The following is an 18,837-nucleotide window of genomic DNA, read 5'->3' as shown; positions in this document are numbered from 1 at the left end:
TGGGTTAATTACTTTGAATGGAGAATGAACTAAGGCTATATTATTAATCTCAAACTGTACTTCAAGAACCAACTGGCTTTAGTTTTATATTATGTGTATGGGTGTTTTGCCTGTGTACATATCTGTGCACCACGTGTACACCTGGTACCCACAGAGGCCACTGGATCACCTGAAACTGATGTTGCCAATGGTTTGTGAGCAGTCATGTGGGTGCTAGGAATGAAAGCCAGGTCCTCTGGAAGAGCAGCCAGAGCTCCCAACTGCTGAGCCAGCTTTCAAGTTTATTTTATTGCTTGCATACTACCTATCCTATGAACATATATTTCTAGTCAATAGCAATCGACATCAGTACTTCTGAATCTGCACTATTATGTGCAGTGGTGGGAAGCACAGAGAGGAAAGCAGCGGTGACTCTACCCATGTTCTGGGGACCAGAGGGCCTCTGGTCAAAGAAAGGTTTTCTCTTGTCTACTCACTGCAGCACTACTGTGTTGCTTACACAAAACTGCTTGAAAGCTGTGGAAGTAAAGAAGAGGAACAGTGAAAATAAGAGAACAATCGCTCCCTCCAGTCCTGTGCTGTCCCTTAGACAAGCAAGAGATCAAGTTTCTTCAGGTTCTTTTCTGTTCAATGCTGAAACAATGTTAAAGTGGAATGTCAGCCTGACTCTCAGGGCACTGGTCTGCAAAGGTCCTGCTAATTAACTTTGAATTAGGGTCCTGAAATTAGAGGAGTTTTACAGATGAAGAAACTACGGTTAGAGAAATGAAGAAGCTTGTTTAAACTAACAGCTAGTAAACGGTATAACGACACATATCAAATCAGACATTTATGACAAAATCTCACCCCTCATTATCCACGTATGCCTAACAGTGTAGTAGTATACGAAAGAATCCAGAAAAGAGGATTTCTGAGGTCAAGGTAAAAATATATATCACATATACTCCAACACTCTTCTCCACGTCTCTCTAAATGAAATGTACTTTTCATGCATTGTTTATAACCTACTAAATTTGGTCAATAAAACTAGTTTTTACCACTAACAAAGAACACACCATAAGAAGCCTGGGTATATAGCAAGCAGTGCTTGGTATTGTTACAAGACTCTTCTGTATGTACTCAGAGTAGGATCAACTGAGATTAACCTTACAAGCAGCAGCAGCACAGCCATGGAGACCAGGAATCCATCATTGTTTGGGTCACTTCCTAAGTACACCTGAGACAGGTCATTTAGTCAAGGTCTGATTTTGACAACTATTTAAGTATGACGTTTACACAAACTGCTACACTATTAGCACTCAACAAAGGGTGCCATTATTACTTCTTATGCATTAAGAGTGAACTACATAGGATGGATTTGGCGTCTGACTAACCTGGGATTTGTTTTAGGGTTCCTTTCCTAATATCACACATTATAAAAATTATTCACTGGTCCTATTTCTACTTAACTATTTTTAACACTGGGCCAATGCCATCCTTTCTTCCAGTGTTTTTCCGGAAAAAATGATCCTGGCAGCTCATAAGACAGTGAAGTTTGCAAGCAGATACAGGATGAGCCAAACCAGTTAAGTTATACTCTAGAAACAAGGGGGTTGGGTTTAAAAGTGTGGTGAGCAAGTCACATGCTAGGGACACTATCTTTCCATTTAGGGAGCTGCTCTGAACAGCGGATCCTGCTCAGCTCTAATGTGAGGACGAATCAATGACAGTCTGTATTTGTGACTTGGCATTTCACTGTGAATCCTCTTTGGAAGTCTCAAGAATCGCCAATGGACATAGAGCTCACTTTTGGATCTGAAGGGCCCTCTGAATCTAAGTGCTGGGAAATATCACAGCACTGGATAGATCCTCACAATCACCCTTGTTAACCTCCTTATTTTACAGATAAGGATTCTGGGATACATGATGTAGGTGTGTCTTCTATCTATCTGATGATTTCATTGGATAATTAATAAAGAAACTGCCTGGCCCATCTGATAGACCAGCCCTTAGGTGGGTGGAGTAGACAGAACAGGAAGAAGGAAGTGAGGTAGATGGCTCAGTCAGATGCCACGCCTCTCTTAAGTTAGTCAGACCGCCGTGCCTCTCCTCAGAGAGATGCGATGGAGCCAGCCACCAGGACAGACATGCTGAATCTTTCCAGGTAAGACACCATTCATGGTGTTACACAAATTATTCGATATGGGTTAGTCAAGATGTGAGTAAGAGGCTGAAAATAATGGGCCAGGCAGTATTTAAAAGAATACAGTTTCTGTGTAATTATTTTGGGGCACAAGCTAGCCCGGCGATCAGGAGCAGGGCTGCAGGAAAGCAGCCCACAGCCCCTCACTACAGATACAGAGAGTCTGGGAATCACAAGGTAGTAAATGGCAGAGCCAGACTGGGACTATGTCACTATCAAGGTTATAAAAAAACCAAACTGGAGTTAATGGTGAAGCAGCTGAGAAATAAAGTAAAATATGAATGCTCAGATCAAAACTATATTACATGTATGAACAAACATACAAATCAGTAAAAGTCAATCCACACCTTGACCATTACAGCTTGCTCAGAGGCTACACTGAATACATAAATACAAAATGTGCAGCTCCAACGCAATAGCTGGAAACTGAAATTTGTATGAGCTCAAACTGTGCCCATTAGCAAACAGGAAAGAAACAAAATGAAAAAAAAATTAAACAAAAAACATCTCAATCCAACTTTGCCTTAGTTGTACATCTGTGCTTTGGTTGTTCTATGTGGCTCATAAAAGCCCAGCCAGGTTGGAGAGTCTCATTTTAAAGACCTACAATCCTCATGTGGGCTCTCCCCACAGTCTAGCAACATTATACCTTCCCAGACAACTCCTTCAAACTCTCTCACATCTCAGATTTAAAACTACTCTTGCCCTCCTCACTTACACCTTTGTTTCCAATTTCACAGAAGAGATAAAAGCTACCCTAAGTGAATTCCATAATGGTACCAATATACACACATAATCCTGTAAGTATCGGGGCTACAAAATCATGCTTTTCCCTCTAGAGGGCTTGAATGATCTTGTCTATCAACTTTCTCATCTACAGCCGCCCAAAGCCTTTGCTTTTAACACCCCTTCAAAAATTCCCTTCTTAACTGTGTCATTTTCATTAACGCACAAATACTACTTTATACTACCCTCTTTCTGTCTCCTCTCACCTCATTATAGTGCCTTATTGTAGATTACTGCTGTAAAGTACTGCACATCCCACTCATTCCCAAATTGATTGTATTATAAAATATAGCAAATACAGAGCACACAAAACAAAGTTGTTGGGTAATGTAGGAGTGTCATCTGTCTATCTGTTGTTTCATTGGTTAATTAATAAAGAAAACTGCTTGGCCTGATAGGTCAGAACATAGGTAGGTGGGAAAGACAGAACAGAATGCTGGGAAGAAGGCAGTGAGGCAGATGCCTCAGGCAGACGCCATGCCTCTCCTCAGTGAGACAGATGCCATGGAGCCAGCCACCAGGTCAGACATGCTGAATCTTTCCCGGTAAGACACCACCTCGTGGTGCTACACACATTACTAAATATGGGTTAAAGCAAGATGTGAGAATCAGCTAATAAGAGGTTGAAACTAATGGGCCAGGCAGTGTTTAAATGAATACAGTTTGTGTGTTGTTATTTCGGGTTTTAAGCTAGCCGTGCGGAAGCCAGGCAGGACGAAAAGCAGGCCTGCCTGCAGCTCCTACTACAGTTGGGCTCAATTCCCAGAACAACAACAACAAAAGAAACAAAATACACCAAAAAAAAATGTGAGCTGAATGAGTTAGTACAGAGCAAACAACTGTGTAACCATCACTAAATGAGAATGAATCATTGATGTATCCTTACTGTTGCTATTATCATCTCATTTGTCCCTAAAGCAAAAACTAGTGTCGTTCTGAAGGACTTTTACTTGGTCTGTTTTGATTTTCACACAAACACACACACACACACACACACACACACACACACACGTGTGTGTGTATTCCATTTACTATGTTGACAAGAGTCATCCTTAGAATGACATGCAGTTTTTGTTCATTTCTACTACTACAAAGTCTCCTATTTTATTTATTATTGTTGTTGTTTGAGAAAAGGTCTCACCTGACTGACCTGGAACTCACTATGCAGATGACACTGGCCTTAACAGAAATTCTCTGCCTCTGCTTTCCAAGTGCTGTGGTTAAAAGAAAGCACCACCAGGACAGACCTTCTACTTTACTAATACAAGTTCAGACATTTTAACTTCTGGAACCAATACAGACTTACTGCTATCAAAATTTTGTCTTTGCTTCCTGCTGCATGCATATATACATTTCTAACATACATCAGCATGAAACTGCTGGGTCATGAAGGACATAAATGCTGATTTTAGCATGTACCTGTATGGAATAGTCCTTTACATTGTGTGAAGATGTGTCATTGTGACTGGTTTCATTAAAAAGCTAAACAGCCAATTGCTAGGCAGGAGGTAGCTATGTATAGGAGGGACTTCTGGACAGAGAGAGCTCTGGGAAAAAGAAAGGCAGAGTGGCCAACCAGGATGGGCATAATGGAGATGTGACAACGAGCATGTAGAACATAGATTAAAAAGGTATGGGTTAATTTAAATTATAAGAGCTACTTAGAAACAAACCTAAGCTAAAGCTGAGCTTTCATAACAGTAAGTCTTCATGTCATTTTTTTGTGAGCTGACAGCTCAAAAAGAAAAGTCTGTCTACAAATGGGCCAACGTGGGGCTCAAATACACAAACACAGCCTGAGAAAGAAAAAAAAAGTTCTGGATAAGGAGCTGGATGTAGCTTCCTAGTCCTGTAATCTCAGGCAGGTCAGTGCTCTGTGGCATACGGAGGCATGGTGAGGGACTGCTGCTTGTGGCTAGAGTCTTCCATCAGTGGCAGCTGATATAAGTTTAAGATTTGTCTCCCGCAATCAGAGAAGGCTAGAGATGGTCAGTAAAGACAGATTCAGATGAAAAAAATACCTCTAAACAGGTTATAGTGTGCTTCAAATATGTCTGTAGGCTTAAGAGAAGAAAATGGGTATAGACAGTCATAAAAAAAGCTTATAAATAATAAAGTCTTTAAGGGAGAATAAAATAATGTAAAAAGGATAAGTCACATGAAGATGGAAAACATGCAGATATCCTGCATGGTACTGTGTTAATTTTGAATTTTTTGGAGGCTAATGAACAGAGAACAACAGCTGCTAGGAGACACTGGATTATGGAAGGGGCTGCTGAATAAAACCAGTCGTTTATTTCATTTAGGATAGTCTTAACTTTAAAATGGAAATCAGAAAATATACTGCTTTGAGGAAGAGGTTATGCTTTTGTTTCCACAGAAAATGAAAAGCTGTGGATTCCTTCCAAGTTGATAGAGATCAGATTTGATTGGGGGGAACCCCCTCAAAATCCAGGCTACAGACATAAAGAATAAACATAAAAAAAGCTAGACAAATGATGTATTTTTACATGCTCAAACATAAACTTGTGCACACATTCCATATTTGTGTTAATACAGATATGTATGTTACTTTCGACAGTTTATGTGTTTTCAGAGCAAGGAGACCAAAATCCAATGAAAATTCGTGGCCCAGGTGATCCAGTCTCTCAGAGTGCCTCAATTGCAGTTTCCTGAGAGTTCTAATTTCAGAACAGCTTTAAGGCTGGGGACTGAGATGGTCCAGCTTTACAGACTATTCTAATCAGTACTACAGAAAAATCTTATATTTTCCCACAGCACAGAAACTGGCCAACAAACGTTATGGACAGTTTTCCCATAACTTGACCATTATCTCAATTTTCTCAAGGTCCCCTGAAGATGCTGTTGCCCCCAGACAACAGGAACCAGTCTAGAGAATATGAGGCTCACATTCCCAAGAGGTAGAGTAGGTAGGTTTTTGTTGTTTGGTGGGTTATGAATGCTTTTCATCATTTGGCAGGTTGGCTGCAAGTTGTTATTGGTAATGGTCAGGAAAAAACTAAACAAGGAAGATTAGAGTCAGGGATCTCATTCTGAAAAGAAAAAGGGGGGATATAAAAATGATCAGATAAAAGGGAAGCTATTGAATTTTTCTTTTTCATTCTCTTTTATTTTCTCTTACACAGGGTTCTCTGTGTAGCCTTGGTTGTCCTGGAACTCACAGAGATCCACTTGTCTCTGCCTCCTTAGTTTAATGTGCACCTCCTGGGATTAAAAGTGCACCACCACTACCCACCTCAAATCTCTCATTTTTATACAGGGTTATTTTTCTTATCAATATACAGAAACTACATTCCTGGATGTGAGCACTTTACTACTTATGAATGCCACAAATAATCTTTTTAGCAATAGCTTATTTTTCTTCCACTCTCTTATTTAATGAATATAGGCTTTAAGAAAGTTGATTGTAGAGCACTTGACCTAGCATGAACAAGTCCTTGGATTTGATCCCTATCTAATATATCAACTCCCCTTTCCTTTTTGGTATGCATCTTATGATGTTTAAGAAATCTTTCCCAAGTTTAAAGACATATTCTATCTAATAATTTATGGCTCTGCCTTCATATTTATATTAGTAATATACAGAATACAGATTGCGTTCTATGCTGGAAATAAAGGTTTCTCTTTTGTCCTTAATTACACGAGATTCATGCAATGGCATTTGCGGCTTAAAGGATCATCCTTTCAGGGCCACTCAGTGACCTCTTAGTCATCAGTTAAGTGTTCATGTAAGGATGAGATGTGAGATAAATTCCCTGTTTTGTTCTACTGATCTGTCTTATTTTTTATAAGAACATAACAATATCTTGATTACTATAGTTTTTAAAGAAATTCTGATAAGTCAACAACAATATCTAGCTCTTCTAGCTCTTTGTATTTTCAGTGACACAATCAACCAATCAAATTATAAGCACACACACACACGCACAAGATTATGGTTATGACTAGAACTATACTAAATTATCAAACGAGAGAATCAAAATCTTCATAATACTGATTATGAAAGTATTTTCTTCATTTATTTAGGCATTTAATTTCTCTCAATAGTGCACTTGATATGTTCTAGTAATTCTAAAAAGATACTCTAAAAATATCTTCTAGCTTGAAAAGAACTAACACATGCTAAAAACCTTTTCCTTAGAAATATTGTGCTAGGCATGGTAGCACATGTGTTTAGTCCCAGCACTTGGGAGGCAGAGGCAGGCGGATCTTTGTAAGTTTGAGGCCAGCCTGGTCTACAGAGTGAGTTCCAAGACAGCCAGGGCTATACAGAGAAACCCTGTCTCAAAAAACAAAAACAAAACAAAAGAAATACTGACCTACAAACCTTCAACCTTACTGAACACTTATGGATTATAATGTTCTATCTATAATCCATTGGGGGTAGGAGGTTGAAAATAAGGTTGTGATAGGGCTTATATATCCCAAGGCTTTCCTCAAACTCACAATCCTCCTGCCTCAGCCTCCAAGTTTTTACCACACCTAGCTTAAATAAAATCTTTTAGTATCTTTCAAATTCTTATTGTCTCACCTGGCCAAGACATCCAGTATAACACTGAGCAGAAGTAGTAATAATGAGCACTATGCATGCTTCTGACCTTTCAGAATCTCTATTCAACATAGGTACTTGCGTTAAGAGACTTTCGTGCTGTGCTGCTTAGATACCCTACAGATCAGATTAAGGAAATTCCTTTTAAAGTTCCTAAGGCATATCTTGACAGCAACAAATTTTATAAAATATTTTCTCTGTATTTCATGAAATAACCATATCAACATATCCTTTTTCTGTTACTATAGCAAATATCAGCAACTGTAGCTTCCTGTATGGAATATACCAACTTGGTATAAAACTGAATATATACAATCTACATATTGCTAGATTCAATTCACTTTTCATTTGTAAGTCCGTATCTACGCTATCAGTGAGATTATGCTAACACTCCTTGTTTATTACACCTTTATCTAATTTCCATCACTGATTTCATGATGCACACTGGTATGGTCCTTCTTTTTCTAATAAGGACTGGCTTTGCTTTTCCTTAGATGTATATAAAATGACAAGGTTGTGTGTGGATGGAAGTTTGTTATTATTTATGTATGTCTGTGTATAAAGGCCTTAAATAATTTATTTATTTAATAATTATATTTTACAGTTTCTGCTTTTCTCTGGTATCAGTTATATTTTTGTAGGAACTAACAATGTGATTTAAATTTTTTGTGTTTTATTTTGTTTTGGGATCTTTGTACATATCCCCAGAATTCACTATGTAGACCAGACTGGCCTTGCACCCAAAGATACGCCTGCCTCTACCTATCAAGTGCTGGGATTAAAGGCATTAAAGGTCTTGATCTAAATTTCTAAATATGCTTATAATACCTACTTATAAGATGTACACGACATCTACATTCTTAAAGATTTTTATTTTGAGATTTATTTTTGTAATTTTGAAGTGTGTGTGTGTGTGTGTGTGTGTGTGTGCGTGCGCGCACGTGCTCTCAAAGGCCAGAAGAAGGAATGAGATTCCCTGAAGTTGGAATTATAAGTGGTTGTGGATGTTAAGTATTAGATCACTGGTTGCTGGACTGCTCCACTGCTGATGCAATAAGCCAAATCAGACCAAATTAATAAATCAAGATTTAATAAACAAGGTAATGCAAAGCAGAACACTTCCAGGTGGCCCTCAGGAAGGCAAAGAAAAGAACAGGAAGGAGGACACACACAGCAGATCTATGGGCCAGGTCTTAAATAGCCAGTAGGCATGGTCTTGAGAAGCCCTGGGGAGGGGCTAACTCTTGGTGGGCGTTCTGGGGGGGAGGGGCTGCTATTTGTCGGGCTTTCTTAGTGGGCAGGGTCTGGGGAGAGAGAGAAAGAGAGAGGGAGGCAGGGCTTCCACCTAATCATCCCAAACTCTTTGGGTATATGGGTGCCAGGATATTAGGTGATGCTTCCACCAGAACAGTGAGCTGCTCACTGTAGGTGCATGGAGTCAAATTTGGGTCCTCTGAAGAGCAGTACACTCTCTTAACTCCTGAGCCACATCTCTCCAGCTCCTTTTTTAAAGAATTTTTATGCATGCAATTTGGTACTGCTGTCTAAAGGCACAGTGTTGTGCAATAGAGGTCTAGAATTTTTTCTCTTCCAAAATGGAGAAGATATATCTTCTATGTTTACAAGGGGTAAAACAATAGTTATCTCTGGAGGTGGAAGAAGTAACTGGAAAGGAAAATAAAGAGAATTTTCAGGGGTTATATCTTGGTTTGGATGATGTTAGACAGCTTTGTACTTACACATAAAAATTCAGTAAGCTATACGTGTAGGACTTATGAACTTCACTGCTTCAAGTTTCATGCACCTAAAATCTTTTTGTAAAAGGTTGAACATATGACTATTTTTATAAATGTTTAGACTCCCCTACTAATCTATTGAGAGAAGTAATCATTTTCCTAGTTCCTGAGTCAGTAGAGCAGTAACATACTGAAATGTTACTTTATTAGCATTGAACTTAGAGTTCAAGTATAATTAAACAGTAACTGACAGAAAAGTAAGCGCTAAGCATATCTTGGGAATGTAGACAAACCTTGCATCGAAATATGATTAGGACCACACTATGTACTTACCCCTCTAACCTCACATCTGGTAAAGATCTGTTGAGTGCAATCATCTCACTTGCCATTAAATTAAACTGATTGATTTTAAACATCTCTTTCATCTTTTCTTGATCCTCTTTAGGAATGACGACTGGTTTCCCCATTTCTCCAGGACCTTCATGGGGCTTCTGCACTGGCTCTAGAACTGATAAGAAATATGCTTAACTGATACCAATTTCATAACAATTACCTCTTGCTTTTGTTAATAACATCCATGTTAAAACTGTGCCCTCAACAAGCAGAGCCTCTTCTGGAGTCTACAGTCTGTTCACGCCTCCAAGGTGCTGTGCAGTTTTCCCACTTTGAGGAAATGACACAGACCACTCAGCTTTAGAATGCTAAATAGTTTTGCAGAGGGTCAACTTAAAATTTCCTTTCTTTGAAACCATCATGAACACCTCCAACTAGTCCTTACTATCCCTGTCTCTCTTCTAGTCCATTCCCTTCTAGACAACCACCTATTCATTCGAAGTCCCAGTCTTGTTAGATGACTTAACACTTGTCTGAAATCCTTTGAGGGCATAGCACTGCTGCAGATGAGCCAAAATCCTCATCATGACACAGGATCCTCTTTCAGCCTAACAAATGCCAAGACTTCAGGCACTAGGCTCAGAGTGTGGGTCACAACCCTTTGGGGGTTGGCGTCATCAAATGACCTTTTTACAATGGTCATTTAAGATCATTGGAAAACAAAGAAATTATGACTCACAACAGTAGCAAAATTACAGTTATGAAGCAGCAACAAAAGTAGTTTTAAAGTTGGTGTCACCACAACATGAGGAACTGTATTAAAGCGTCACAGCATTAGGCAGGTTGAGAACTACCGTCCGAGAGAATAAGATAGGCAAGCAGGAGACTTGATACTGCTAACAAAGCGTTCATGTTCCACTTTGCATCATAGCATTAGATCTTCAGTACAAGTCTGATTTTGAGATTCCCTATATTGTTTGATAACATAATTTGTAGAAAATTAACATTTAATATTAAATGAAAAACTAAACTGAACAACTCAATGACACTTTAACATTCAACTGTTAAAAGAACCAACCACAACATTGTTAGAAATATAATTAAAACATAGGAACTTAGGGATTACAATTCACCTTAAAATTTAAATCTATATATAAACTTATTTTTTATACAAAATAAAATTTTATATTTTATAAAAAATTTAAATTTTTGCATATCTAAATATATAGCTATAAATTTTAAACATAAACATAAGATATAGAACTTTATCATTCATCAGTAAAAATGAGCTCTATTCTTAAACAAACAGTTGTAAAAAGGCTACTCACCATCCCCAGCAGGAAGTCCTCTCTCCTTTTTCTGATCACACTTGTTGCACTCACTAAAGTACAGCAGCAGAAACATATCCAAAAGTACCCAAACCAAGGAGGTGGCTAGAACCACCTTGCAATATGCAAATTTTCTCATGGCACTTTAAGTCAAATGTAAAATTTTAAAATATATATATTTATAAATATACAAATATCATGAAAATTATTCCAATCTGGTTTCATCAGCAATCATGGTCACACCCTATAAAGAAAAAAAAGGCTGTCTTAAATTCAAGGAAATAGGTCATGATTAATTTAACATTTAAATATTAAGATATGAATTAATCTCATTAACAAGAAATTCTATTTTTATATAAGTAACTCATACAGAGCAATATCCAATTGAAAAATGAGCAAAGGATACAAAATGCCTTTACAAAACTCTAAATAGCTAATAACTATGTAAAAATGTGTTTATTTCCCTGTAACTAGATATGTAAATTAAAACAACAGTAAGCTATTATTTCAGTCTTCTCAAAACATGGGTCTTAACTCCCTTTCTGTTCAACTGCTCTACTGAATTCTAAGGCAAAAGCCAAACTATTAATTAACACCAGCTCCTCAATAACTGACTATCCAGTTCTCCCTACAGTCTGTACTGCACAGTTTTTCAGTATAACTCCTGTCCTCCTTTTTCTGCCAAATGCTATGTAGAAACTTCAATCATACTCACCAGAAAACACTGTCAGAACTCACTGCAGGGAGAGAAGGAATTCTAAGACCTAAGACCTATTCTTAACTCTGATGATGCCAGTTCTTTAGTTCCTATCTCCCACTCTTCTCCATTCCATGACACTCTTCTATCACTGAGAACTCATTCACAATTCGGAATAATCATTTGGGATACTATAACTAAAACTGTTTCCACCAAGTGAATGTTTATCTTGAAGAGCTCAGGAGCAGTCTGAGAGGAGTGTCACTGAGTGGCTAACACAAAGGCGCAAAGGCTCAAAGGCAAAGGCCTGTGTCTTGTCACTGCTGACGGGAGAGAAACACACCAAATGTGTTCCATCAAGGAAACAGAGGAAACACCTTGTACATGTGTTCCATGCTGAAAAGGGTATAAGCAGATGCCCTAAGAAGCAGGCAGATGGGCGATGTGGCAGTTTCACACAAGGGTGGCCAACAGAGATGGATTATCTGAACAATTCTGAACAGGTGAGTTCATCTATGAACTATGTAGATAGTTCTTTACAAGGTTCTTAGACAAAAGCCAGAAAATTACCTGAAAAAGTACTAAATGATACTTGTAAGCATAAAGAATTATTATTTATTTCTGTTCTCATCACCAGGGACTTTGATCGCCTACGTATGTTTTCATCAGAACAACATTCTCTTAGACTGCAAGGTGGGGGAGTAACAAGGGTACTACTGACTTTTTCTGCCTCAAAATCATGCCTATTCAATATGACATTTGATTGTGTTACATGCAGTGAGTAGTTACTAATAACTACAGGAAAACATGAAAGAATTACAGAACACAGTATCGCAGCACAATAGCTCTCACAAAAGCTAGGCATACTCATTTATATTTGAGCAATTTCACAGGGAAGACTGACTACCTGGCAAAGAACCTGACTGCTAATACAGGGGATTTAAAATACAAACAAACAGGATCTCATGTAGATCAAGAGTACCTAAAACTCCTAGGCAGCCAAGGATGGCCTTAAATTTCTGTTCCTCCTACCACTAACAGTGCTAGGATTATAGGTATGCACCACAGTTAATAGGTTTATATGGAGCCAGGAATCAAACACTGGATTTCATGTATCCAAGGCAAGCCTTTTAATCAAGTGAGCTACGTCCCCAGACCCATTCTTTAAACTCTAACAAGCATTTCTCTAATATATATTACTGTCAGTTCATTTATATCTAAAAAGGATGTCTTTTCACATTTAGACATCTAAGGAAAAAGGAAAATATGTCTACAAAACAACCTGTGTGCCAATTTCTTTTTAGTATCTTGAAACATCCTTTATATAAAATACTTGGGATAAGAACTGCTCCAGATTTAAGTTTTTCAGATTTTGCAATATTTGCATAGACTTAATTTGTTTAGCTCCACAATCCAAAATCTGAAATATTCCAAAATCTAAAATCTTTTAAGTGTTCATCTGCATTCAATGTTCCAGATCTGAGAACATTTTAGATTTCTAACTAAGGATGTGCACACAAGTTATACATTTATACATTGAAAGACTACTCAGAATTTAAAAATCACTGTTGTGATAACTAAAGTACTATTGTGATCACGCTGAGTTATTGTCTCAAATTTAGAGGTCAGGAGAACAAGCATAACTTAGAATACTGGCTGAAATTCTTTTTTTTCTGATCTTTTGCATTTTTTTTAATTTTTATTTTTCCATTCAATTATTTACACTTCCTTCCCTCCTCCCAGTTCCCTCCTGCTCCCCTACACCTCCTTCTGCCTCTCCAGCCCAGCTTGAGAGAGAGCCAGGAATCCTGCCCTGTGGGAAGTCCAACCCCCCCCCCCCCCACATCTGGGCCTAGGGAACAGTGCAGCCATATAGGCTAGGGTCCCAAAAAGCCAGAACATGCCATAAAAACAAGTCCCAGTGCCTTTATCAATGGCTTCTCAGTCAGTCCCCATTGTCAACCACAATCAGAGAGACCGGTTTGATCACATGCTCATTCAGACCAGTCCAGCTGGATTTGGTGAGCTCCCATTAGAACTGGTAGGCACACTGCCTCAGTTGGTGGACGAACCCCTCGGTCCTGACTTCCTTGCTTCTCCCTCCTTCTGCCTTTCAACTGGACCTTGGGAACTCCTGGCTGAAATTCTTAGCAGAGCTTACTGGCGCATGTGTCCATCTGGGGCATGAAATGTTTTATCGTTCAAATTTCCCAAGGTCTTAAGAAATACTTATACCTGGAAATCATTATTAATAATGAAAGTTTTTTAAAAGATTTATTTATTTATTATGTATACAACATTTTGCCTCCATGTATGCCCGCATGCCAGAAGAGGGCACCAGATCTCATTACAGATGGTTGTGAGCCACCATCTGGTTGCTGGGAATTGAACTCAGAACCTCTGGATGAGCAGCCAGTGCTCTTAACCTCTGAGCCATCTCTCCAGCCCCCATAATGAAAGTTTTTATGTCAAAGATTTTACCTTTCCTATTTAAGTAAGGGGCTAATGTCACTGTCTCCCAAAACGATAAATTGTCTCCACTTACTTAAACAACAGGTCATCCTTTCCTAAAAGTAAGCAATACTCACCGTACTGTAAATCAAGTTTGTGAGTCTCTATGTTTGGCTCCACTAACCAGTCTGTCTCTTCCTATCCAAAAAAGCTATCTAAATTATAATAACTAGCTTATTCTTGGCATATAGTAAAACAAATCTTCTCAACTATAACTATTAAAAGCAGATTACACTTGTGTGTGTGTGTGTGTGTGTGTGTATGGGAGAATGATGGAGATCAGAGGACAATCTCCTGGAATCAGTTCTCTATTATGTGGAAGGGTTCTAAGTTCAGAACATAAAGTAAGTTATCTTTGAGGATCTAGGCAAGAAATAGGAGTTACTCAGGTTTTCAGGCTTAGAAGCAAGTGCCTTAACCCACTAAGCCACCTTGACTGGTCACCTTTTTCACTATTCCTTTGGTTTTGGTTTGGTTTTTCAAGATAGGGTTTCTGTGTTACAACTCTAGCTGTCCTGGAACTCGCTTTTTAGACTAGGCTGGCCTCAAACTCAGAGATTCGCCTGACTCTGCCTCCTGAGTGCTTGTCTTCCTGTTGTCTGCAGCACTATCTTTTGATGATAAATCTTACCCAAGAGGTCATGCAAGTTTCCTAATAAATCAGTAGTAGACAAGCACCAGCACTCAGAGGCAGAGGCAGGCATATTTCTGAGTTTGAGGCCAGATTGGTCTACAGAGTGTGCTCCAGGACAAGTCAGGGCTACACAGAAAACCCTATCTAAAAGACAAGATTAAATTAAATTTTTTAAAAAAATGAAAACAAAAAACAAATCAGTAACAACTGAGACCTTCAAAACATGTGACATTAAAAATTTGGTTTGCCACAGTTCCTACTTCTTCAAATGAATAAATCAATGTATAGGGATGAAGTTACCAAAGCAGGTCTGAAATTGTTATCCTTAGGAAAGCGTAGCAAGGTTGGCCCTTACCTCAAATCAGGAAATTTGAATTATAAACAGTTCTCTACAGTGATATAAAACTTCTTCTAAATAAGAAGTGTGCCCTACTGTGCCTTAACTATACAATCTGGTTTGTGTTAAACACCCCCTTTTCCCTTCTGTGATTTTGGAATTTTGGTATGTGCTAGATATAAGGTACATTTACATGCCCAACCCAATAAAAAACCTAGGGCATGAGCAGTCTCTCCCTTCTCTCTCTCTGTCTCTGTCTCTCTGTTCTCCTTCTTCCCCTTCCCTTCCATAACCCACTTAATAAATATCCAACCTCACTCTGCATGGCATGCCTATCCATCCATCTCGGGCTGCTTGGGACCTGCAGCGACCTGCAGCATTTCTGCCACTGCAGCCACTCGGGGATCCGCAGCATATTTATTTAATCCATTACAAATATTCCATGTGTTGTCACGACTGTTGGAGAAACTAATCACACTCTGCTGTCCCTCAGTGAAAGAATGCTTACAAGCTTACTCCTGGTTTCCTCCAGATTTTAAATGTGTCCTTTTGCTGCAATGTATCTCCGTTGCTAGTATTCCTATACTGAAGCCATTTGAGTCCTCCAGGCCAATTAGAAGATCTGGGAGTAGCCTAAGGAGCCCCAGTACAACTGACATATTAAAACAAAAGGAAATGCTTACTAAGCCAAATGTTTAAACTCAAATTTCAGTTCTAACACTTATTTGTTATGTGGTCTTAGCAGGGTCAGTTTACTTTATTTGCGACAAACAAAACCCGCATGGCCGCTTCTTAAAAAAATACACCCATTTTATAGTTCCACTGCAATAATATACACTAAATAAATGGTATTTCTAAAGGTGCTTTCTTAGAGGAAACCATCAGGATTATTTTATATATACATGGATGCAATGAAAATGACCATCTGAAATGCTATAAAGAGAAGTTCACAAACTACTCCAGTATCTTCACACTGGTACTGTGAATTAGTTCTCAGTCACTAGAGAAGATTATGGGTAAGTTTAGTTCTAGCTAAAGACTTCTTTTCTGAACCTGGTCCTCATTTAGTCTTCAAACTGACTTGCTAATGAGAAATAACTATAAATGCACTAATAAAGCAGTGCTGGGACTATAAAAACCCTTCTACGGCTAAGCATGATGCCTTTAACACCGGCTTGAAGGTGAGGGAGGAAAAAATGCAAATAGAGCTCTGTGAGTTTGAGGCTAGCCAGGGCTACAGAGGGAAATGCTGTCTAAAACAAAAACAAACAAACAAGCAGGTGGTGGTGGTGGTGGCGGCGGCGGCGCAAGCCTGTAATCCCAGCACTCAGGGAGGCAGAGGCAGGCGGATCTCTGTGAGTTTGAGGCCAGCCTGGTCTACAGAGTGAGTTCTAGGGCAGCCAGGACTGTTTCAAAGAAAAACCAAAACAAACAAACAAAAAAAGCAGCAACAACAAAAACCTTCCAATGCACATATAAGACATAAAATACAACGCATATTTTAAAATCCATGGAGAAGTGCAACCTTGAAGTCACCGATTTCCAATTTTATCAACTTACCCCAAAGAGGCTTTTCAAATGAATTCATATCACAAACCCACATGTTTCACATCATCTGTTGAAAAATAAATTTCCTAAAATCAGTAAATTTCAAAGTAACTCTTTCCTGTTCCCTTTCCTCCACTATCCTATACACCCGACTGTAGGCCAGCCACCCATTTGAATACAAGGGTCATTAATTATTCAGCTACTTCTCCAAGTAAAGTACCTGGGGAATAGGCACTCCAGTTAATGTCATATATATATATATATATATATATATATATATAATGTTACTGAGAACTAACAACTAACAGCAAACTCAATGGAAATAGAACAAATTATCTTTTCTTCTCTTAGAAAACTATGATGCATCAACTTTTCAAATGAGAAGGCCAAAGACAGGTAGACAGCATCTGCAGTGGATACTGTTTACTCCTTATTTCACACCCAAAATTTTCACCATATTAGGCTCCAGTGGAATTCTAATGATAATTCTCTACTAGACCATCTATTCCTGATTGGACCATGCCAACCACAGCCACTCTATTTACCTTGCCAAAGCACAAAACTAAAGCATGATCAATGGGACCTGTAGGGAAATCTGTCAGAAAGTATTGGGGGGAAAGATGACAAAGGAGAAACATTTCTTTCTCCCTCTAGATACTCTGAATCAGCACATACTTCAAGTCCTAAAGCTATCTTGAAGCCATAAGGAAAAAAGACTTTATGGTGCTGAGAATGGCAAACTGAATCTGTGGAAAGCATTTGGACCATGGTATCAAGAAGCCAGACCAACCTCGAAATCTCCTTCCTTCATATGAACCTCCTAGTGAGATGCTAAAACTCTCGGTGATGAGGCACTGTGCTCCTACATCAAAAATCCCAAGAACACCTTTCAAGCTACAATCATTAATTCAGATCAGAACACATCCTGTGAAGAAAAAATGAAAGTGTAAATAGAGGATCTGTCTAGCAGCAGAGAAGATGCTGGGTGGGGCGGAGCATGTCTTTAATCCCAGAACTCAGAGGTCAGAGGCAGGCAGATCCCTTTGAGTTCAAGGCCAACCTGGTCTACAAAGGGAGTTCCAGGGCAGCCAGAGCAGACAGAGAAACTCTGTCTCAAAAAACCAAAAAAAAAAAAAAAAAAAAAAAAAGTATGAGAAGATACAGATTATAAGGAAGAAAAAAAGGAAAAAAAAAGGAAGAAAAAACTGGTGAGGAGAAGTATCAATTTGTTTTATGGATACAGAAAAGGCAAAAGTATATGATAGGGAAAACGTAAAGATATATTTGCATAAACTGAGCTTTAAAAGAAGCAGGAAAATGCATAATGGTCTGTCAATAGCAAACAGAATTAGGAGCTCATAGTTCAAAGATATATGGCGAACAGGAACTCTTGGCTACATTCTAAGGCATCTGAAAAGTAATACCCAGGGTAACATCTTCTATCACTTTTATCACTTCAACACAAATGCCTAAACATTAGGAAAGAGTGTATGTTAGGTTTCCCGTAGCCAAAAACCTAGACACTAAAAAACAGCATCGAACATTATCATTCTGGGGAGCAGTTTCTGGGACATAAAGAACCCAACAGGAACTTCCCCGAATCAGAAGCTAACACTATTTTCTAGTCATGGAATTCTCAAAGTTTAGAAAGGTTTCTTCTGTATTTTTGCCAAACTACCAATCTTACTCCATAATTATGCCTTATTTCCCTCAAATTATCTACTCTCCTCTGTGCAAGTGGTCTTTACATTCTGGTGTGGCTTCTTATCAGTGAAATGGCTTCTTGATGAAATCACTAATGTCCTACCAACATCACCAATCAATCTCTTTTTCAGCCACAATGTACTTGATGTTTCAACCATCTTTAATTATGTTTAGAACAGTCAGGGTAGAAACTAAAAAAGAATTCTCCTGGTTTCCAGTCTTTAGACTTCTTTACTACCCACCCCGACTCCTTTGTCTCTGCTGTGGAGACATCCTCAGAGCACAATTAAAACAAATGTTATCAAGATTAAGATAATAAAAAGACAAAGCATGGCCATTAAAAGATAAGGTGTGACATTTAATGAAGTGGCATGTGCTTGGCATGTGGCCTTCATAAGACAAAAATCAAAAACATAAAGATCCTACAAGGTCCTTTCAGTAAAAGTATAGAAATGTGTATGCAAAGTGCAA

General features: G+C 38.6%; 1 protein-coding gene across 1 annotated transcript in view; it reads right to left on the bottom strand.

Moving 5' to 3' along the window:
- Window positions 1–17,546, bottom strand: part of Galnt1 (polypeptide N-acetylgalactosaminyltransferase 1) — a 44,712-nt gene extending 27,166 nt beyond the window's left edge. Inside the window, exons 1-4 of the mRNA XM_038330224.1 lie at window positions 17,453–17,546; window positions 16,675–16,729; window positions 10,936–11,179; window positions 9,608–9,782 (exon numbers count right to left, since the gene is read on the bottom strand). Coding sequence (XP_038186152.1) covers window positions 9,608–9,782; window positions 10,936–11,074 — 314 coding nt within the window. The 5' untranslated portion in view covers window positions 11,075–11,179; window positions 16,675–16,729; window positions 17,453–17,546. The remainder of the gene's footprint in view (window positions 1–9,607; window positions 9,783–10,935; window positions 11,180–16,674; window positions 16,730–17,452) is intronic.
- Window positions 17,547–18,837: the final 1,291 nt, after the last annotated feature.

The sequence above is a fragment of the Arvicola amphibius genome, chromosome 5, assembly GCF_903992535.2.
Source record: "Arvicola amphibius chromosome 5, mArvAmp1.2, whole genome shotgun sequence".
NCBI lineage: Eukaryota > Metazoa > Chordata > Mammalia > Rodentia > Cricetidae > Arvicola > Arvicola amphibius.
This window is presented reverse-complemented; position numbering and strand designations above follow the sequence as displayed.